Source organism: Limulus polyphemus, unplaced genomic scaffold, assembly GCF_000517525.1.
Source record: "Limulus polyphemus unplaced genomic scaffold, Limulus_polyphemus-2.1.2 Scaffold1551, whole genome shotgun sequence".
In the NCBI taxonomy this organism is placed as follows: domain Eukaryota; kingdom Metazoa; phylum Arthropoda; class Merostomata; order Xiphosura; family Limulidae; genus Limulus; species Limulus polyphemus.
The window spans coordinates 29,498-53,983 of NW_013667161.1; the positions used below are offsets into that span (position 1 = coordinate 29,498).

The 24,486-nt window shown below is 33.6% G+C and overlaps 1 protein-coding gene across 1 annotated transcript in view; it reads right to left on the bottom strand.

Annotated features, from left to right (window-relative positions):
• Positions 1-4,725: 4,725 nt before the first annotated feature.
• The window catches only part of LOC106464061 (DEAD-box helicase Dbp80-like), a 29,940-nt gene continuing 10,179 nt past the window's right edge, over positions 4,726-24,486 (bottom strand). The window contains exons 4-11 of the mRNA XM_013924172.2: positions 19,199-19,291; positions 18,493-18,595; positions 16,001-16,115; positions 15,090-15,267; positions 11,381-11,618; positions 8,122-8,284; positions 5,132-5,323; positions 4,726-4,810 (exon numbers count right to left, since the gene is read on the bottom strand). Coding sequence (XP_013779626.1) covers positions 4,746-4,810; positions 5,132-5,323; positions 8,122-8,284; positions 11,381-11,618; positions 15,090-15,267; positions 16,001-16,115; positions 18,493-18,595; positions 19,199-19,291 — 1,147 coding nt within the window. The 3' untranslated portion in view covers positions 4,726-4,745. The remainder of the gene's footprint in view (positions 4,811-5,131; positions 5,324-8,121; positions 8,285-11,380; positions 11,619-15,089; positions 15,268-16,000; positions 16,116-18,492; positions 18,596-19,198; positions 19,292-24,486) is intronic.

Below are 24,486 nucleotides of genomic sequence, written 5' to 3' on the forward strand. Positions count from 1 at the left end.
GGACTATTCGAAATTCTAATGGGCATAAAATGTTTTTCTTGTAAAGTATGATGAACTAAGCAAAATACAATAATTGTACACTGTTTTGTTTATAAACTGTATTAAAAATCTTACATACTGAACTGAAATGAACAACTAATAAAATGTACATAATTACAAAAGTTGTATGATAGCTAACATAAACGAGACAATACAGTATTTTATAAACTCAAATGTTTGTAGTTTTCATAAATAGTGTATTAGTGTATCTTGAAGTTTTGTTAACAATTGTTTCAGTATGTGTGATACTTTTTGAGATTTTACTTATATATATAATAATACCTGTTTAAAACATATTGGACTATGATGACACGTGAGTTTTACATATAACAAAGTTACAGAACACTGATTTGTAACTGGTGATTAACATATTTGATAATCTTTCTCAATATCAATACCAAGGTGCCCCGAATATCAAAAAGGAGCCATGCAAAACTGGATTACATACTGGCCATACTAAATTTCTTAATTTTAAGGCACTCTTATTTTGCTCAATGTTTGCAGGATACGGATACTCGTGAGTTGTTAACAGGAGGTCTCAAGGGGAATATTAGCTGTGCCCTTTTTTCTTTATTATTGGTTACAAAGTACTTCTCATCAGAGTTTGAACTGCTAAACATTTCACATTTATTTTCTGTGTTAATTTTTCTGTCAAGGAATGAACTAGAAATCCGCTGAAAATAAAGCAACAAATCACCGCTCGTGTCATTAGACTGTTTATGTGATAACGTAATACGATACTCTTGAGAGCAGCAAAGCACGTGCACAAAAATAAGCCTACTTGACTCCTTCTTCGATAACACAATGTGGAATTTATCAGCTTATGTATCGTATTGTTTTCATAAAGAAAATTCCCCAGAGTAATAAGATTGTACTTTGAATCTGTGAAAATGTTTATTACAGTATATGGTTCGATCCAATAAACATCGCAAGTGTTTGAATATTGGTCATCCTTCTGGGCTGTTTGGAATTTAGCAGTATACCGTACAGGCATTCAAAGATAATTGCCCACTTTATCGAGTGCCTGTAAAGAAAACAAAACTAAAGACATTGTCTTTAATCTGGAATATTGAGGTGCCCATTATTGCAAGACTTATTTTTAGTTACACATAGTAGAAAAAGAAAGAGAGTGAAAAGGTTTACCTTTAATTCTGCAGTGTCCTTTAATCGAAGTTCTACTCTATAAATGCAAGATAATGCATCACGTTACTGTAACATTGTTTCAAAATCTATGTGAGGAAAATATCTGTTTTGAAAAGTAAAATAGCCGAAATAGCTGAACCTACACGTTTAGTTTGCATTGAACATGCAATGTGAACAAATAATGCTGCCGGTGTCACAAAATAATTATCTGATTATAATGCATGTTTGAATCCTTTACTTATTTACTTGTGTAGCGATATGACTTTATTGTTTGTGATGAGTGCACTAGTACTTGTGACAGGTTGATGGATTACTGACCTCAACCTCTTAGAACTAGGAAAGCTATAGAAAGGTTTTGATTTAGTGAGTAATATTGGCATTTTAAGGCAATATCAATTACAGAACATGGGTGTAGCAGTACAAGTGAATAGGTGGCCTGCTAACACCACTTATCTATAACCAATTACCTGAGAATTTTGGTTTAGCCCAGGAATTCCCCTAAAGTATCCAGTAGGAGCACAGGACTACTTGTGGGTGATGGTGTGTCCTATTTAGCGAGTCGAGATAATACAAAGAAAAGTTAGTTTAAAAACCTATGTCAGAGACCGAAAAATCAGTAGTCTTCCTGGCTCTGAAGAGTTCCTAAAAAAGCTGACAATGAAGATGTCAAATGTCGCTAAGACTTCCAACAACCCAACTCTACTGTAAGTATAATATCTCTCTCTTAATCAGCTAGTGTAGAATTATAGAAGATAGTAAATGTATCTAAATAAAGGTGTTTAATACAAGTGTAACGAGTAGTTTTAATTGGACTCCAACAATTAAGCTCATCAGGGCGCTACTCATTACATGTGTGTATTGCTGAAGATGTCACATTTTTACTTTACGAGGGATATATTTACACATGTGTAAGTCAACATTTTTATTTTAAATCTTGGAAATACAGTATCATTATGTTAATGGATTGAAAATCAATTTTAACTAATTAAGTAGTCTCTTGGTTTGTAAGAATGCCACTTGTCATATATAACAAAACAACAAGTTTTCGCTAGAACTATTATTTATGGACTGCAAGATTAGTCACATATAACAAAACAACAAGTTTTCGCTAGAACTATTATTTATGGACTGCAAGATTAGTCACATATAACAAAACAGTATTTTCGCTAGAACTATCATTTATGGTTATGGAAGAAGAGGTTCATAAAAATGATAAATATTCGTTTAGTTGTATATTTTAAGTTGGAAAACAGTTTAAGGGCAGTTTATGAGGCTTGTTAAAAGCTTTTGTGCACAACAGAAATAGCATTTGAATTTAGAATACATTTTATTTATTAACACTGAACATATGAAATAAAAAATCAAGAGTTTATTAAATTAAAACATGTTACCCTTAAATAATATATGTTACTCTTATTTGTCAAAGCAATGTGTTTTAATTTTTTTTTAAATCTAGAGTTGGTCCTAGTTTATAATTTAGTATATTAATATCAAATTACTTTACAAATAAGTCTTATCACAATATACTAGATATTTAAAAGGCAAAAAACATGAAATAAAACAATCATACTTCAACCACACTTATCTTGTTTTCTAGTTACTTTGTCATTTACTTTATTTTATTAGTGTACCATTTCACAAATAAATAGCTGAAACGTTTTTAAGTTTCTGAAAACTCTAGGGGTGATATAGTTGAAAGAACTGCTAATTTCACCCTTCCATAACTAATACATGATACAGTTTTATTCAGATATATTCAGACAATTTTTGAAATTTTTCATGCAGGTGTTGTGCATGAAGTTGCAACATCATTATAAACATGTTACCCTTAAATAATATATTTTACTCTTATCTGTCAAAGTTTGGCTTTGTATCTTCCTCTACATTAGACAAAGGTTACACACTACAATGATTGTTTTATAGGACATATGCTTGCTTAGCACTGTTTTTGTGTCATGCCTTTCTGGAAAGTGAAGTAATACTCATTCCAAGGGATGTCTACAGAAGAAGATTAGTGAAAGTTAATCTGATTTAAAGGTGTAACATCCTTGAATATGATTATTTGAAATGATCACTGATGTAGGTAATCTAAAACTCTTGAGATAATCCACTAAGACCCTGGTCCAAATATTTCATTATTCTTACTTTTGGAAGCCTTTTCTATGCCTCAAAAGCCAGTTTGGGATATGACAAATACAGAAACAAGCCAGCGAGTAAAGATCACACACTATTGTGAATAAAGACACTGTTTTTGTCACACTTATTCTTTTCTGTCTGCATTGATTTCATTCTCTGCATAACATTTGTGGAATCTGTTGGACAAAAGTGGACTTCAATACCACATGTAATATAACACTAATTTAAGCAAGAGCTGTCTTAATCAAAGTCACATCAATAATTTAAAATTACTTGACATCCATGGTGAAAGCTTAGGAAGGTTATTGATAATTATTGCAAGTTAGAACATGAAATACTCCCTGGCACATTACAAACAATCTGACAACATAGTTCAGACAGCACTCTCACTATGTGAGTTCGCTGGCTCGATTACCATAATTTTTGTTTCATAATTGGAAACTATCCAATGGTTAGTGGGCTTTTTTGTTTTATTGAGAAGGGAGATAAACTTCTGGCTTTGAACTTCAAGGAAGAAGAACTTAGTTAGTTAAATAAGTCAAATATTAACTTTGACAAAGCAGGGTATCCATGTAGCATCTCATGAGGTACTTGGGGATTTAATAACAACAGAAAAAAGAAAAGGGAACATTATCTAATTATATCCTTTATACAAGACATTCAGTCAAAGTTAAAAGTAAAATTAAGAATGGTAACATAGACACCAAATGTGCATAAAAACATTGGACACACAAAAGCACTTGAATTGGTCAGCTAAAATAAAAAAAGTGGAAATTATGTAATTAAAAAAAGAAATATATATATATGCATTTTATTTAAAGAAACTGTGAGTTATGTCAGGCCTCTAGAGAATTAAACTTGGCTTTCTATCATGGTAGACAAATATCAAACCAATTAAGCTGATATTTATGATAATTTTTAACCTAGTTAGTTTATTACTGGTGTACCATCACAGTGAAAACAAGTCAATTTGCTGTAGACATATCTTATAGCTCACAATTAATTCTTTAAAATGAAGAACTATACACACTTAAACAAGAACTTATTATTCGTGAGCTGATTATTTCGGCAATTTTCATAGAATACATATTATAAAAAAAGCTTCTAGGATTAAACATACCTAAGGGTGTAATGAAAGGCACAGTAACATTCCCTATACATGCTTGATATAAGTATGAAAATGTCAAGTACACATTAAAATGTACCTTTAAAAAATATTTTGATAAAGATGCTTTTTATATTCTTTTAAAAAGAAATTCATTTTATGCATTCCTTATTTTAAAAGAACTGAGTCTTTGAATCACCGGGAGATTTAATTTACAAGTATTTTTAAAGATTTTCCTTAGAAAACAAACGTAATATGTATATTAATCTTTAAATTTTTTTCATTTTCTTATTTATTTTTTGTTGTTAATTTACACAGAGGATCAATCTTGGTTCAGTCTTTCAATTTCATCAACATCTTCAGCATCCAACTTTAAGATATTTCTTCCTAAAAGAAAAAAAAAAAATTTCTAACCTTTATCTCTAGCCATAAAGGAAAGCATGACATACCTAGTCCTAGCAATAACTTCACAACAGATACAAATAGGCATGCTAAATGAGGCATGTTACACAATTTTGTTTTCCTTGATCCTTTTGTTTCTCTGCTATAAAGTTGCACTATTTATAGAATTTCTAAGTTTTATGAACTCATCAACCAAAGCTTCTAAGATAAAAAATAAATATAAGACAGTATACATTTACTTTCATATTATTACTTAAATCTATCATTTTGTACTTTACTACTAATTTCAAAGTTTTATGAGCTCACCAAAGTGATCTGCTATTTGCTTCAATAAGGCAAGTGTTCGCGGTCCATCAACCATGTTAATGGCAAGTCCCACTTTTCCAAAGCGTCCTGTCCGGCCAATTCTGTGCAGATATGTCTCACAGTCAGCCCTTCCTGCCTGGTCAATAGGAAGGTCAAAGTTGACCACTACAGTTACCTGGTCTATATCAATTCCTGTGTCATGAAAAATAAAGAGCTAAGTACAAAAAAGGCTGGTGTTGTTTTATTGGAAAGCTACACAATGGGCTATCTGCACTTTGTCCACCATGGATATGTATAAAGTGAGAATAAACAAAATAAATTATTTTGTAAAATGTTTAAAACATTACTATTAAAGGCTTGAAATTAACTTTTTTTAGCCACCGACAAATGTTTGTCAGTTACTTCAAAATGTACTGGCAAAAGTGCCAGCCACATAGAAGAAAAAAGCCACTGAACTACATTTTATTAACTAACTGAGTTCCTTCCTTTTCTCTCTTAAAATGTTTTTCAGTGAGAGTGAGAGTTTGGTTTATATAGTTGCTGGCTAGACAACTACTATATGCTGCTTGCTATTATTTTTAGTTTGTTACTATCCTTGTTCTTCATATAGGTTGATAGTAATTCTTATAAGTTGGTAAATGGAGTTTGTATCCAGGCTGCAGTGCCAATAACTTTTTATTCTCTTCTAAGTGCTGAAGACTCTCTTACAGTATGTGGATAGAGTTAAATGTTGTAGATTTACTGCTTTAAGAATGTTCTTAAAGTCTTCCCTATCAGCATCATTCCAGTGAATATGCTGCCACATAGGCAGTGAATGAATGTCAACAAACAGATTGCTAGATGTATGTCTTCACTTCTATTCACATAGGACAGCCTGATTGTCACAATTGCAAATCTGTAAAATTATGCTGAAATAAGCAGTAATATGTTTAAATTGTTTTATAACATAAAGGCAAAAAATTATGGTCAGGCCAATACTTTTGGCCAAGCTCTTTTGTTGCTGTAAAATGTATTTCAGTTTGATCACCTTTAGAATGTTTGTCCAAGGTGTCATTAATGAGTAACAACAATCTGTTTTTGTTCATCTGTCAGATCTTTAGTTCTCACATTGTTTAGTGACTGACCCTTAAATTATCCATTCTCACATGTACACCAGCTTTTACTTTCTATGAGGCTTTACTCATCCTGCAGAAAAATAAGTATTGTTTATACACTTTCTAGTTTGTTCAAAGCACTGGGCTAAATGATGTCATTTTATTGAAACAAAAAAAAATACTTTTTTTGATTTCTCACAAAAAAATTCCTGAAATAGAAACATGTCAAAACAAAAATTTAAGCTTTAAGTTTTCTAAGTCCATTCACTGTTACCCTATCTTCATCAGGCTTTTCGTTGTCTTCAGTAAGGTTTTCTATATGCTTGTCTTTGCTTGGCCAGTTTATTCAGAAATTTGGAAAGAGCAATTTGCTTATACTGCATCTATCTTGTTTCACTGGCTCTGCTGGACTTAAGAGAAGTGGTCCACTCTTATTTCTGCTACCTTATTACTTCTCTAAGTTTTTCTGAAGAACTTTTTAGAAGAGGAAGATGGATCTCAGGATGTCAACTACTGAACCAGTAGATGTTCTTCAGAATGAGTTCCTTTCTATGGGTGACATAGTACATTTGAACAAATCAAGTGTTACCACACCATGTCTAAGACCAAAATTGATGCTTGTACCATTACCTTCAAAGCCTACCACCTTGGATATAAATTTATTAGGCAAAACTGGAATGCTGCCTCTAGTGCTTCCAGAATATCCCCAGACTTGGCATGTTTTATGTCCAAAAGCTTTAGGTATGTAATATGAGGAACAAAGGTTTTTATTACCCCAAACATAACACTTTTTTTTCTGTGTCAGTTTTATCTATGCTACAATCAATAAGAAAGATTTAACCATACCAAACATTTTATAAATGTTAATGACATACTGAAGTTACATAAAAATTAAACTGAAACATTTATCACCAAAAGACAAATAACATAAATTTCTAAAATTACATAAACTATAAAAATCAACCAGTGTATAAGTGTTCACAACTATATCAATAATATCCATACAAAGCCCATCATCTGTTCATAAAACTGAACAATTTCTTTTGATTTAGTTATTGAGGTTTTAGCAGTATCACAGATTTAATGTATGTACAATGAACAAGGATCAGATGTTTGCTTTTTTTTTATAACACACATGATTTTTGTTGTGCATTTGTTTTAAGAAGTATAAACCACATTCTCAGTCATATATATCTTAACAATGATTATGATTTTTTGATAAAAATGTCAGTTTAAATCATCTCAGTTTCATATTAATTATGGACATTACATAATTCCAACAAGACTATTAAACATATCAGATATAAAAAAAGCTAACATTACAGCAATAATTTAACCCTTCACGATAAAAAGTGATACACTGTGGAGTACAAAAAACTTCACATAATTTGCTGTATATGTTACAATCAGCATTGTGTTGCATTTCTTGTTTTTATGAGGTTGTTACAACATACTTTAGATATTTGTTATTTTAATTGTACAAAGTAATTTTATGCCAAGAACAGAAGGAAAACAAAGCAAAAATTCCAAAATTCTAACAAATATCCTTTAGAGTGACATCCAGTTGATCAGAGGAATCGACTTCTGAATAAAATACACTATTGTACTGCTAGATGCTTGACTGATATATTGATCTGCAGTTTACCTTTGGTACACATTTATATTGTGATTAAAGTTGGTATTAGAATTTAAAATTATATACAAATATGTCAGTGGTCCATTGTGGTTTAATCAGTTGAGAGCATTTCTTGTTTTACTATTCTTACACAGCTATTTTCCCTTTAATAAGTAGCCTAGCATTTCTGTTTAATATTTACAACTATTGCAAAATCTAAATTGTAAAATATTAATTTTAATACAAAAGATATAGCTATTTAAGTCTCAATATATGTTTACCTCTAGCACAAACATTGGTAGTAATGAGGACTTTTTCTTTTCCATCTCTGAACCTATTCAAGACAGCTAATCTTTGGTCAACCTGCAAGTCTCCAGAGAGTAAAGCTACAGCATGTCCTTCTTTGGTAAGTTTTTCTGACAACCAGGATGCTGTTCTTCTTGTCTATTAAATACATACAAATCTGAAAGATCATGTGTGGTACAATACAAACACTTTTATAACTACTGTTGCAGAAAATATCTCCCACACACTGAAAGAAATACAGATAACTGATGTAAGCACTATAAAATGTCATATTTTGTATCAACATATAACAAAATACATGTATTTATGTCATACCAATAATGATGTAACTGACAATTAAGTAATAATTAAACTAACCAATGTACAAGCTCTTACTCTTATTTTTATGAATCTAAGTGGATGTGTGGTTGTTTTGCATTTATTCACAGCTATCTTCTTTATCTTTCTCGTTTTTAATGCATGCAAGTTTCTAGGTATGTAAAGTACCTATGATTTTATCACATGTACTAGACCAACTAAACCTTCGTTTTTTCTCCTCTCTTACTCCAGAAGTTTAGAGGATATTTTTAAACTGATGCCTGTCTTACTTCTGATTAAAGTACGCAAACTATATAGCTTAGATCTACAATAATTTATAAAATTAGCTTATTAATTTATGAAGATAATTCTATGTATTAATAAGATGATTAGCAATGCTTAAGTTTTTTTAACCCTCATGTTACAGACTCATATTTGTATTGTTGATTACTGGTGGGGTCTATATGTTGCATCATTTTGAGCAATACTATGTTTTTGGCTGTCACAACACACAGTATAAGGAATTGACGAAATTAAAATAGAATGAAATTACTCATTGTCTATTTAAAATACATAGAAAGCCCCAGCAGTAATTAGCAGATTTCACTGCAGTACTGATGGCATTTTTGCTTACATTTTTTGTGTATGACACCTATGTTATTAGGGACCCTATAACCAACAAGGTTATGAATTACAAGTAATTTGGTACATAAATAATAAAAAAAAAATTTGTTCAAAAATGCCTATGGGGTTGATACCTATCCCATCAGTTACTGTCTAATTACATAATAAAAGTTGATAGGTTAGACCTCATTACAGTCAATCAGGTATAAAAAGTCTCAGGAACATACAATGGCCAAAGGAGATAATCACATAAAAAAAAAAGATCTAGAAAACATAGAACTTTACATTTCCAAATTTATACAATGGTGTCCTAACATTTATGGAAAGTTTATTTAATAATATCTTGAAAAAACTAAGTCTTAAAACTTAAAAAAAAAAGAATGAATACCTCACAATGCAACAGAAGTTAAAATTTTCTTTTCCTGAAGATGTATTTCTGATAGATACTCACCTCTGTGCAGACTAGCTATTTTCCACTAGAAATCAGGCTATTCTGCCTTAGAGACTTGCATGCCACCAGCCTTGTGAAACTCCCATCTAAAATGCATGTGAAAACACATGAATTTTTGCTAGTGCATGATGATGTATCATGCAGCGAAACCCTCCACAAATAGAAGTGTGACATATCTTCCTGCACAAATGCTCCATCTATAATCGCCTACAAAAATCCTCATTCTTTGATGAGGCAATCAATAAAAGTACACCAGGAAAGTGGGGAGGAAGGGTAGGAATGTGCACAGAGGTGTCTATTAGAAATACATCTTCAAGTAAGGAAAATGTTGACTTCCAATATGATGACTCACCTCCATGCACAGATTAGTTAGAATCCCATGATGAGATGGTGCAAAAATTACCCAGATAAGTGCCCTTTCAAGAGTGCTAAAAGGGGATCCCCATAGGGGCATACCTGTGGGAGACCGCAGGGAGGAGGCAACACCATTAGCTATTGCAGTTGTGGAAATCATAACTGTGTCGGTCAACTGGGAACCACCAAAACAACAGGACATGGAGTGGTCTGGATGATGGCAACGACCCAGGGAAGCAGACAGATGGGAGGGGTGGCATACAGGTAGAAGCCCATCCAATCCAGACTGAGAGCATCTGCTGCCCTAGCCAAGAGATGTTGAACAGGAGACCAAATCTGTGGAAGCTGGGAGTTGAGATGTGTGGCAATGTCATCCAGATCCATAATGCCCAAGTAGAAATAAATCTACTGAAACATTAGTGGATGCAGTGACCACTCCATAGGGAGAATCTTGTCAGGACAAAATAAGTGATCCGTGTCTAGATTCAGGGCACCCGGAACATGACAAGCCACCAAATGAATACGATGGCCATGGGCCAATTACTGATGGTTCAGTGTATGAAAACATAGGTTTCTTGACTGAGTGCCCACTTGCCAGGAGATGTATGAGACCACAGTCAAGTTGTTGGAATGAACCATCGCTGACCAGCCCTATAGAGCCAGAAGGAAGTGAATCAATGTCTGATGAACTGTGAGTAGCTCCATGAGATTGATATGGAGAAAAGACTCATATAGAGTTCACCACCCAGAGAACTCATGAGTATCTAGGTAGGCATCCTAACTGGAAAGGGAAGCATCTGCAAAGAGATGATATTCTGAACAAGGAGGGGGAAGAGGAACAACCAGAGTGGTGTTATCTCAATCCAAACACCAGGTGAAGTCAGTCTGTAAGAAAGGAGAGGAGTGTCCAATGGATTCTAAACAAGACTCCACTGGTCCATCAAAGCCCATTGAAGGCAACTTGTGGGTATGACCAAGAAGGATGAGGGCTTTTAGAGAAGCCCACATTCTCAAAACAGATAGGACCTCTTATGCAGCGCGAAAAGGACAGGAGGATAGGTTAAGCACTAGTAGCCCCATAGCTGATGCACGATGATTTGCATGAAAGACATGTTGGAATCTTGCAATTCCAATAGGGGGGGGAGTGGAACTTTTGTGGCATGTGTAAAGAAAATGTTCACATATAGAGGGCACACTGAAAGAGAATAGCTAATCTTGTGAGAGAAGATAAGTACCATATCGGAAGAGATGGCACTAGTTACAATAGCTGTGTTGCACTCCTGCTGATGTAGGATTGTTTGCACGATAATATGCAGATATCTCATGTGAATACACATCAGGGTAGGTGAAAGTACTAAGGCTAGTGGCGAGCAAAAATTTGCATCTATAGAAGGCATTATAAGTCAAGAAAAGGTATTTGTGAAGGGAGGTAAGATATCGTACTTGAATTTCAAGATGTTACCTTAAACAAAATTATTAGAATGACTACTAGTAATCTAAATACTTACATGACAGAAGACAATTGCTTGCCCAATTGAAATTACTCCATAGATGTTAGACAGGGCAGAAAACTTTTCATCCATGTTTTTACAGACAACATAGAATTGTTTGATGTTGTCTAAACTCTCCTCTTCCTTTCGCAGTCTGATGATTACAGGATTAGAAACAATTATCTCAGCAAAGTCCATCACTTCTTGGTCATAAGTGGCTGAGAATAGCATCATCTGGCAGTCCTTAGAAAGCTGTCTGCGTTAAAGCGAAAAATCCGTATTCAAAAGAAAATTAATAATAACGAATTTATGGCTAAATTAGATATTATCTCAAACATAAAGATTCATGAAAACTGTTTCTTGAACTCTGGTTCCTTGTATGATTCTTCTTCTTTAATGCAAACTTAGATAACTGTATTAATTAACTGTTTAAAATTATCTTCATAAAATACATGTATGCTTTTTTGAGTCTGTATGTTGAATAGATTAATCAACAGAATAAAGTAACATTAAATCAATTGCGTTAAAAATAAGATCTACCCAAAATTAAAGATCATATATAACAAACATTTCCCCAAAATACAGAGAGAAATTATTTCACCACTTACACAAACCTGTATTCTATATCCACAACATTAAAACAAAAAGAAGACAAGTCTTACTAATTATAGGATAGTATTAACACATACACCATTAACGATGTGTTAGTGCATCAATAATTTCTATTATTCAGGAGTTACTGATGAGTTAACACATCAATCAGCAAGGGTGTTATATGTATGAGTGTAAAGATAAACAGTCCCTTAGCACTGTACAATGATTATATGTGTGCTACCCTTTTGTGACCTTAGATTTCCCAGTGGTTTGTTTTGGTTACTGTTACAGCTACAAGATGGCAGTGATGCACAAACATTTTACTCTGAGCAAAACTGCAAGTATTTCACAAGAATCTGATCCAGAGTCATTTGTGGTGGACGATGTAGATAGAGATAGTAATTATGAGCCTAGTGATACTAAGTCTGATGGTGAAAAAAAAGGACAAGATTGTACATACCAGGTAAATGTTCAAGTTGATTTGTCCATATCTGATACTGTCGATCCAGACACTGGAATACCAGCATCAGCTGATAGATGGCAAACTGTCCAGGCTACATATGTTAGTCCAATTGATATTTTTTTTTATTGCACAGCCTCAAGTGGTTGCAGGTTTGCTGCCAGAGGCTATTCCAGTTTACATATTCAAACTATTTGTGACAGAGGATGTTGTGAATATGATGGTCATTAAAATGAGTAGGTTTTCTTATCAGTTCTTGGAATTGAAACACTTAAAACCTAAAAGCAGAATATGTCAGTGGTCTCCAACTGATGCATCTGAAATGAAAAAAAACCACTGATAGAGGATTATTGGTTAACTGATCCAGTGCTGGCTATTCCACTTGTTAATACCAAGTGTTTGTTTCAAACTGTTGCTAAAGTTTTGGCACTTTAGCAATAATGAATGAGCATCAGATGCCTCTCTGACACAAGTAAACAATACAAATCACTGTAGATTATTAGCTTAGTGCATGGGTTAAAATTGCTGCAGCAGTGAATGTGTTAACATATTACAAGTTACGAAAGGTTAATAAACGTTCAGAACATTTTCAAAACAGCACTAGGATCTTTTTCTTTCAGTGCTCATTTATTTCGTAAATTTTAAGCACCCAAAAAAGATTTATTTTGACCAACTTGTGTTCATTTTATTTGTTTCAGACAATACACTGGATATTAAGTTTAAACAATCTCTACTGACTGGTTTACTTTCTTGATTAAGCATTATAAAAGTTGGTCTACATGTGATTCTACATATTACTTTTAATTTCTAAATAAAAAATGTTACAAGACCCTTCCTACTGGACTTACAATTCATTTTTATCATTAACAGGTAACTAAATATACACAGCAACAATAAAATTAAATTTGTCTTATTAAATTCCAAACAAAATAAAATAGTTTGATACAATTCTTAATTTGTTACAAAACCCTGTAAATTTATCTATTACAATAATAGTCAGTATTAACACTAGTCAGAAAAATGGTTCAACCAGCTTGGATCAATTATTAGTGAATGTTATAATATAATATAAATTAGTATCTTCTATTCAGCTTTTTCATTTTAAAAAATATAACAAGCTTTTAATTTAGTGAGACAGATTGAGTGAAACACGTTGTCAAAGAATAAAGCTGTTTCAGAGCACAATAATACGGTAAGAACAACTGACATGGAAGTACTATTCAATATGAATATATAAACCTAGTGATTATTTTTTACTTTGTATTCACGTGCTGTGTTGGTTTGCATAGTATCATCTTAAAATGGTCTATTCATTCCGTGTTTTCAAAAACAACAATGAACAGTACTAAGGATGAGTTTATAAAGTGGAAAAGACATGGCAGTGAAGCATTAATAAACAAGTTTGACAGTGTTTTTCTTAAGTTGTTGATAAGAATAAACTATAACCTTGAAATAAAGCTCAGCTTTTAAACAATAAATTATACTTACCTATTGTTAGCAATGGTTAAATCATTTTTTTTGGGTGTGTGATTATCTACATGTTAGTTTTTAACTAATTACTATCTATTAGTCTATATTGTAATCTTATTCAAAAATGTCATACAGTAAATTAGAAAGACTGATTCTAAACATATCGTTATAGTTTAATTTTATCGAAGTAAACTTCATTGTACCTAGCTCTTTCCTTCCACTTTCTGGTCTGATTGATCAAAATACACAAAGACAGACAACATAAAAGCAGACAGTGTTACATTTCCTACAACAACCAAGCAACATTTTAAAAATGAAAGGATTTCGCTAGAGATGTTGTTTAATAGTTCACTTATTGTTAATCAAGATATCAACAATGTACAGAACCAATATGATTTATGTATGCCCGTTCCAACAGTTTGAAGTAGAGCTGAGCAACTAACTCAATTAATCGATTACATATGAGTATCAATTACAATAATTAGTGTCAAGTAAAAGAGTCGATTAATCAAAAGCATAATGAAATGGATTAATGTTATGAATATAATCAAAATTAGTGTTTCTTATTGTAATTTTTTAGATTATTACAAATATCCACATAATTGAAATTTTGCCATTATGATTTTTCAATATTAATTTTGATTAATTGAAATTAGTGTGCCTGATTATTACAACTACCCAAACTTCCTATGAGAATAATCGATAAATGAGCTCCATGATTAATCAATTAGCCAATTCCATTAGCTCTAGTTTTATTAAATAATGTAACTGTCATGTATGAAAGAAGATAAAACTAATGATTAATTTTTAAATAATTATCATATGATACTGTATCGAAATTTATCCATGTTAGCAAAAGAAATAAGACCCAATGTAAAAACTAAGGGTTTAGAATTAGATGCAGTTGGAAGCTCAAGTAAAGTAAGCATTACACTGATGAAAAAGGTTGTCGCAGACTTCTGTTACCATACATGGAAATCACAATAGAGACTATCTTAACTTTCCAGGATTCTCCAGGAGTTTTTAATAATTTTCCAGGAGATTCAAGGAAAGGATTTTAATTTCTAAACTTCCAAGGATCCCAGTAAGCTTGGGAACCTTGATTTTATTTACAGAGGAGGAAAAGTTAACTTCTTTAAGGATATAAGAAAAAAATTATAATACTTTGTATTTGATAATTGTGTTTAACATACAATCACATACTTATGAACTCGAATGGACTGATCATGGTGACCCTGGGTAGCAATCATCACATCAGCTTCATCTAATACAAACACTCTTATTTTTTGAATATCAAAGAATCTGTATCTCAATGCCCAATCCATCACTTTTCCCGGTGTTCCTACTATAACTTGTTCTGTGATCTTCTCTCCCTTTGAGACTAGATAAGAGATTTATAAATATATCAAACAGATAAATAAGCATATTCTTCTCTAAGACTCATAAATACCTAGAAAAGTTATTTGACTAAATGAAAATTAAATATGCATACCAGTCTGAACATTGAATATAAAAAACATACAACACCTCACGTATTAAACAACAAAACATTTTCTTGGTTTCTTTATATAATTACAACCTGATCAAAATTTTTTTGCACTTTATATCTAGCTTCACATTGTGCTACAATTTTTCAAATGACTATTACATTCTAGTGCTTATTCAAGCAGAGGTGAATGTGACCTTACATAAGTCATAGCTGCTTAATAGAGAAATAAAGATTTATAGTAATACTTATTAATATTAATTATAACACGTTGATAAAAGTAACAAATTTCATTCTTAAAGGAACAAGAACAAAGCCAAGGAAAATGATGGTCATTTTGCCTTTTTAAATGTGTTTTTAAAGTTAATGACCATCATTAAAGTAACAATATCAGATAATGAAAATTAGGGAGTGCTGATGTAAGTTCTTGAACTGTTTAATCACTTTGATAATACCTGTCCCTTTTACGGTAAAATGAGAATTAAAGCAAGATTGAATAAGTGTCTATTATCAAAATAATATCATCCTAACAATAAAAATTAATATCATTCTTGTTATTATCTTTTAAATTTTAAACAGTGTTAACACATTCTATATATTTTTCAAGTCAACAAACAAAAACACCTACTTTCCTCTCCTCTCACAGCAAAGCGGAATTTGATATCGTCACAGTACTTTGCCATTTGTTTAGCCACACTTCCTGTCTGTAATGCTAGTTCATAAGTTGGGGACAATATGATTACCTACACAATGAAGTATTGAAATTTTAGCTATCTGGTTACTTTCTTTTTTTTTCAAAGGAACTAAATAATGAAATGGGATCTCTGTATGCAAATTAGTTTATCGTAATTAAGTATTCACATTTAATTTTAACTAGTTATTATTTACACTGTATAAGAGTTCGAAATCTTTTGTTTGGTAAAACGTTTTTTTTACTTCTGGTTAGCTATAGCAGCAATTCCCAACCACTACTCAACATATCTGCATTGAAAATAAACCAAAAGTTACCAAATTCAAGGCCTTAGATTTTATTATGTTTTATGTATTTTTGTATAAATAATGATTTGTAAAAATTTCATTTTGATTGTGCTGGTCCCTGGTGCTAAGAAAGATTAGGAACTACTGAACTACAGAAACAAACTAAAAAAAATTAAAACAATTTACCATTTTCAGCATGTGTAAAAATACAAAAAAAATTCTTTAAATAGAAACTACAATATAATTTCACATTTATCAAAAAAAAAAAATTAAATACTTAATATGATTTTAACATTTTGTGGATTAGTTTTATGTCAACACAAGTGCTGATACATTTAACTAAGCCCATAAATCTTATTAAAGCAGGTTAATTCTTTCAGGATTGTAAATTAAATAAAAATACTGAAAGCATACATACAAGTGTAATAATTTACTTCATTAGTATATATATATAAAGGCTAGTTAATTTTTTTACTAACACTCAAGTTAATCAGATTTTCTGATGCCTAGAAACAATGGCAAAAATGATAATGATATTCAACTTTTGCTAGGCTGTGAAGTTTGAATATTCTAGAGAAAAAAAAAAAAAACTGTCTAATTCATTTCAAAATGTTAACTTTTGAAAGAATATAAAGTACGTACTTGGAGAAATGAGCTACAATGTTGCTTATTCCTTTATAATGCATATTTTGCAGCATTTAAGATGGTGTTTCAACAAATGCAACTGAATATAAAGCATCTGTATGTGTACAATTTACTTTACATTTTCATTTTACACAAATGATCTTCCTTACCCTCGTTACATGAATTAAATACAATTGAAAAGAAACTATTCTTGTGATTTGTAATTCAGCATTACATGTTTATAGTACTTTCCTTCACTCACACTGTATACAGCCATGTGATGGTCTGTATATTGTTCAATTACATTTAAGCTGAAAGTACTGGTAGGCCCTATGTTTCAACTTTCAAATGTATTATTACAACATTTAATAACTGTTGTCTTAATTTCAATAAACCATTCAATTACAAACAATTTCACTAAAACATTTTGAAAGTGGAAATCTGGTACAATTTGTCTTCAGTTACCAGGTTTGATCAACATTGTACTTTACATTCTACAGATTACTGAAAGGTATAGTAACATTAGTATAATATTTTAAAGAACCATAATTGTACACATTATATCAATCTTTTAAAAAAAAAACTGTTTCACGACATTCAACTTGAATTGTTATTATAAAATGACTCTTAAATTTGTTGTTATTGTAAATGTAGCAATTTCAAGAACATAATTTATCTTGATGTCTTATCATACAATAGATGTGCAATGAATCCAAGGTGAAGGTGAGAAACTGTTATATTTCACCCTTCCATTATTAAAGAATAATATATCTTTAATAATGTATATTTACATATATGTATATTTTCAATATTTTTGTGGGTTTTCTGCATTTAGTTAGTTTATGTAAATGGCAATAAATCACTAACCTTCTGTCTCAGATGAAGGTTACATGACAATGTAAAGACTTAGCTTGACTGACCCTGTTTCTGAATTATCTCTCCCCTGAGATGCGGGACATCTCCAAGTTGAGGGGTGGTACAGAGATGTACAAGTTAGTACAAGCTGAGGTTTATTTCTCTTTAATATATATACTGGGGACACTCACTGACTCTTAATTCAGCCTTTGTTTTGTGCTGATATGCTTCCTGCATGCTTCAGCAGCCAACTACAGTCAAACAATGATTTTTGAAGATGGATAGTGAAAGTAAGACCTAACTGTGAGATTAAATTTTCTTGTTTCATATATGCTGCCTGTGTTCAATTTATTCTTTGCATACCTGAATATCATATCCACAAGCTATCTCTGATCATATATAAATAAAGTACTTCATTTTTGAAAAAACAAAATCATATCTCAACATTCATGAAGTCACCTTTAATAAATGATGAAATTATTATAACACCTATGTTGTTTAAGATACTCTGACCTCATCAGAAATGATCACCATGAGGGAATCTCAGTTTCAGATAGAAGATCTCTCCCTACTCTACACCCATCTCTATGAATACTTAATTTTTCTGCAAAATTTAAATTCCACATTTTTCGTGTTTTTTTCTGTTCTTTTTAAACAATTTACCTGTGGAAATGATTTAGATGAATCAACCCTACTGAGACTGGCCAATACAAATGCAGCAGTCTTCCCGGTTCCACTCTGTGATTGAGCAATCATATTTTGAGGGCTGTAAAATGAATAAAATGTTTTTTCTTTTAAATCTTAAGTTACCGTTTTCATATTTTTTCTTTGAATACTTATGGATATCTGTACTTTGAATAACAAAAAAAGTTTGAGTTCTAGATATTCATAATAGTGTATAGTTGTGTGATTTAATAATATCTGTTGAATATATTTATGCATTTAAATATTACTGGACACATTCATCAAAACAAAAAAGAAGTAAAGAGAGGCTATGACAGTTACTGGCGAGTGAGCTTCAACACACAGCAAGGGATCATCAACTACTGAATTTGAATTACATAGTAGTGAAGAATAGCTTAGTAACTAAAGGTATTTCAATATTATAACTTAGAAAAATAGCTTTTCAGCTATTTGAATTCTGTAATAGTAAAAAATTGTTTCATAACAGGCAAAACTTTCTTACAACTTTTACATAAAGTTTCATTACAGTGAAAAATGCAAACACAAATCAAAAAACATCCCCATAAAAGTTAAATGTGTTATAGCAACAAAATGTAAACTGAACATCGTAAATTGAGGGATACCATATAACTGTGCATATAACATACATAAATTATTTTATATAAATCCAAAAAAATTTGCTTACGGATCTGCTAGTAATGTTGGAAGAGCAGTTTCTTGGATTTTGGAGGGAGAATTGAAACCCATGGCATAAACACCCTTCAAAAGGTTGGGATTTCTGAAAATATAAATTTCAAATTGTGTTATCACTCTTACACCTGATCTGTCTGATGAAATATTACACTCTTTCTCCTTTACTTTAGAGTTTATGTATGTAGTTAATAATTACTGTACCCTATAAAACTATCCCAAAATTAAATGAATGTGCTTAAAATTTTAAATGGTTTAAATTCCATACTTAAAAAAGTTGATATACCGAAAAATGTATCACAAACAATTAAAAGACAAAGTTATATAAGTTTAAATGGTAGTAAAGAGGAACACAAGAACTTAATTTTTTTAATTATTACAAGGAATACAAAAAAAAACTTTACCACTAAGCATACATAACCAAACAACTTCAATAAATGCAAAACAAATCTCTTACACAGGGTTTGAAATCAAATTACAAAAAAAGTAATACTTGCTCCTGCAGCAAGTAGAAGTAAAATTACACTTCTGCCATAAAATTTGAACTTCTACTAGCCGCATAACTAAATTAAATTTACTCTACACTTTTCACTTTCTCAGGTACATGAGTTAGAGACTAGGGGAGGGGTGTGTGGAAGGTAACCAGGCAGGATGATTGGTTGAAAAATAAAATGATCCAGTAAGAAATGGAAGCCAGGCAGTTAACATTTTCTAACATTAAAAATGTATTTCTGATAGATACTCACAACTTCTCACATCTAGCTTTCCTGAATCAGTGCTGTCTTCTTTATGCAAATGTTTTGCTCACCACTGGCCTTGAGGTTACCACCTAATCTCATGTATTTTAAAGTGATATTGCTGCATTGTCACATGCAAATGAGCATGCTACAACCCTCCACCAATAGAAGTGTGACACTGCCTCCTAGCACAGTTGGTTCCCTCTTTACTGATTCTTCAATCATCACTTCAAAATTATGCAAGAAAGTAAGACACACCAGAAGTGGAAAGGAAGGGTGGGAAGTGTGAGGGAAGGTGAGTATCTATCAGAAATATATTTACAGTGTTGGAAAACGTTAACTTCTCACGTGATATGTAACATCCCCATCTAGTGAGAATGCCACAATGAAGTTATAGAAGGGGCCTGTGCAAAATTTTATCTAGATGAGCTCCCTTTGGGAAGCACCTGAAGAGAACCCATGCAGTGCAACTCCTTATACCTTGGATCAGTATAGGGCACACTTGTGAGAGACTGCACCTTGTTTGTACTAGGGTGCACTCTTTGCTCAGAAAGGAAGTATCACAGGATGGGCAGAAGATACAAGCACAGTCCAAAACCTGCATCAGGCTTTCCAAAGTGCTATATGTTTAGTGTGGCTAAGGTGTGTCAGGCTGTATGTGGTGGGTCTAAAACCAGGTAGTGCCAGGAATTTTGCTTCTGAGCTTCAGTAGGAGGAGGGTCTCTACAATCTTCACCTCAAGCACAGTGACGTAGAATGGGAAAGTAAAGTCTGCCCTGCAACTGAATGAGGATTTATGTTGGCTGGCCCTGCACCAATCCAATGTCAGACCACCGGGAACCCAACTTCTTGATAGTGGTAGAATGGGGGAAGCTGGCCAGAGGGGTGAAATGTACTACATGGATAGAACACCACTGTCCTACTCTTTACTGAGTGGGATTGGTCAAACTCATGAAGCATCTTCCATGGTACACCACCTCAGTGGCTGGGATTCCTTTGCTCTACTAGAAGAAAAAAAGGGATATGAAAGCATGGTGGGGAATATGAATGAGCGCATAAAAGTAAGACAGTGCAACATGTGACCATGAAACTCTATTTTTAAGAGCAAGCCAGCACTAGGTTTTAAACTATACAAGGAAGATGGGTAGGAATCCCTTGCCTACTGTACTCATGCTAGTCCAGGAGTGGGTAGTGTCTGGATAGGGCCTTATTTATGAAAATTAACACCATAAGGATACTCAAGTGGTCTTTTGGAACATCCCATCTCATGGGTGAGCACTATATCAGGCAAGGACAGCCCTACACTGTGCAAATTTAGGTTAAGTATAACCTGACAAGTAACACTTGCCACTGAGAGGGATCCTGTGAGGGTTCTGTAAAAAGAGGATAAAAAAAAAAAGAGATTTACCCAGTCAGAAACAGTATGATGTGTGAAGAATAGTGACTGGAGGCAATCATAAGCCTAATGGGGAAGAAATGGCCTGGTGATGGAAACAGTGTGTGACAAAGTTGTGAGGGGTCATCCACACGCCAGCCCATATAGTCTTCTTCAACGGATGATGGAAGTAAGTAGTCAATGAGTGAGTAAGGTGACAAATTTGATGAGAGGACACCTGGAAACACTGACATGCTTCTCCATACAATGAAGAATATGCTAAACAGATAAGTTGTTGGACATATCCAGTGAGAGTAACAGGATGAAGAATTCCATGAAAGAAAGAGACAAGATCGGAAACCACCAACAGAAGTATGGGCCAAATAGCAATAAACCATACAAACAAGACAGAGGAGGCACTTGAGATTTAAATAGGAATAAAGATGAGAATGAGAGGAAGATATATAGGGGTGAATGCAATATCACTTGACATACTGCAGATATTTTATGGAGAAAAGTGCAATCAAGATAGAGAAGGATATAGAAATGATGAAAAATAATATAAAAAGAATCAATGGTGTACACATCAGAATGCTGATAACCACAGGCAAGAAGGATGAGGAAATAAGTTTTTATAAGTATAAGAAACAGGAAGCCAAAGGTTCAAAGGAAAGTAGGGTAAGGGTATGGTTTTGTTTGTTTATTTTGAATTTTTGCAATGCTACACGAGGATTATCTGTGCTAGCTGTCCCTCATTTAGCAGTGAAAGACTAGAGAGAAGGCAGCTAGTCATCACCACCCACCTCCAACTGCTGAACAGTTCTTTTACCAATGAATAGTGGGATTTACCGTCACATTATAATGCCTACACGGCTGAAAGGGCAAGCATGTTTGGTGGGATGGGGATTTGAGCCTGTGACCCTAAGACTGTGAGTCGAGTGCTCTAACCACCTAGCCATGGTAAAGGTATGGAGAACAACATTAAGGAACCAGTCAGGTAAGCTAGAAGAATGTGGAGGGCTTGGGAGGGAATACCAGAAAGTAGTTGAGAGAGCTGCCTGGTAACCAACAATAGTAAAGGTAGACCAGCCCTGGTGGAAAAAACCATGTGAAGAACACAGATAAATGGAGAACAGATGAATGAAAAGGACTGATGCCAAGACCAGAGGCAATAAATATGCCACTTCTGCTGATAAACTTCTAAGGATGACAGGCAAACAGAATGGGACAGGAAGAAGGCTACTGGTGAAGAGAGTCCCAACAGTTCTGCAAGGTACTAGAAAAATTCCACGTGTGAAACAGGAGTAATGACACAGCTGGATGGAAGAGAGAAGTGTGAGGGTGAAGAAGAAGGAAGTGGGAGAGTGGAAAAGAAAGAGAGATGAGGGAAGGAAGTCAGATGCCTCAGCAGAGGAACCCACAATTGGGCTAACCAACAGGGCACTACCAGAAGGACCTAATAAGGAGTGTCCCAACTGATGTAGAGACAAATAGGGGTGGGTAAGCACAAAGAAAGAGATTGGACAATTCATGACTGAACGCATCCACTGCCAGTGCTGATATATATACACAGAACAGGAGACTTATTGTAAGTGGCAAAAGCATCAATGTGAGGAGTGCTCAGATGAAAGAAAAGCCACTGAAAAACACAAAAATTGAGGGACCACTCTGAAAAAGCAACTCTAAAAGAGGTTCTGTAGATTGTGTAGAACCCACAGTACAAGATGTAGGTGAGCATGACCCAAAGAGTTCCAAGGAAACCGAAGTCCCCAATGAATAGAAAACTTCTCACACAGGAAAAGAAGGAGAGGATAGAAATGTAGAAACTACACCTTTCATAGCCTGTAAACACAGCAAATAGCACACTTATGCAAAAGATCTCACACTGCCTCTTAGAAATGCCATGGAAGACAGGATCCCCTGGAGGAGGGAAAGCAATGGGAAAAGAAGATAAAGAGAAAGAGTGGAAAAGTGAAGGGTAAAGCCAACGGAAAAAACCTATAGCCCCAATAGTCAGTCACAAAAGGAATCCACAGATCCACAAATTGAGCCAAATTGGCTCCCACTATTCCTCAGCCCAGAAGATAGTCATTGAAAAGGTTGTTGGAATTATAGATAGTGGAAGAACAGATGGGAGAAGAGAAACAGGATGGAAGAAGGAGCAGAAGGAAGTTGGGAGAACTGGAGATAGCAACTAGAAGAGAAGGAACTTGAGAAAGACAAAACAAAGGGTAGTGAATGAAAAATGTTGGCATGTAGCCTCAGCCCATGACTACAAAGAAACCGGTATCCCAACAAAAACCCATTAGCTGAAAAAAGGAACTTGGCGAGGGTCTCTAAGATAAGAGAGAGATAAATGTATTTAGGCAAGAAGGGCATCCCTCCACAACAAATCCCAGCAACAGAGTAACCATGTGAGAAGGGTCAAGGCCAAGGAATAAAAAGGAAAGGAAAGAGTGTTTGCCAAAATCCACTCAGGGGAACATTGGATTGCTTCCAAAAGGAGATGGATTGAGGATAGATAATGTACAAGTGTAGTGATGATAAGGCAAGAAAAATGAGCTTGAGAAAGACTAACAGAGGACAATGGATGAGAACCCCAAGCTTGAAGAAGAGACTCCAGAGTTTGGGAATCCCAAAAAAAGGGATTCAGCTTGATTGTAAACCAAGGCATGTGTGCATCCAGTCAAAAATGAGGAGGCATACTGACACCAGAGTGAAGTTGAGACAAAAAAAATTTCAGCAAGGACTCAAATATGAGGTGAAGGAGGAACACCATAATATTCTGAAGAAGATGCTATGAACAAGGCAAAGTAAAGAATAATAAGAAATAGGAGGTAACATACCTGATAAGAAAAGTCACGAAAGGTCGAGATAGATCCTGCCTGCACTGGAAGAATTGTTTGCAAATTTAGGCAGTGGTAGACTGCCTAAAATCCATGTCCTCATGGATGGGAATTATAAGAGAAGGCCTGAAAAAGATCCAGACAGCATGCAAGACTCCACCAACTACCGCACAATAGCTGTCACATACCCTGACAGACAAAGAAGCACCCAACACCACTGTGGTAATGGATCTAGACTACGTTGCTACTGCATACAGAGGAACAACGGTTATCTCGTTGGTGAGTTCTGATTCGATTGTTTGAATTAAGATGTCAAATTGAACAT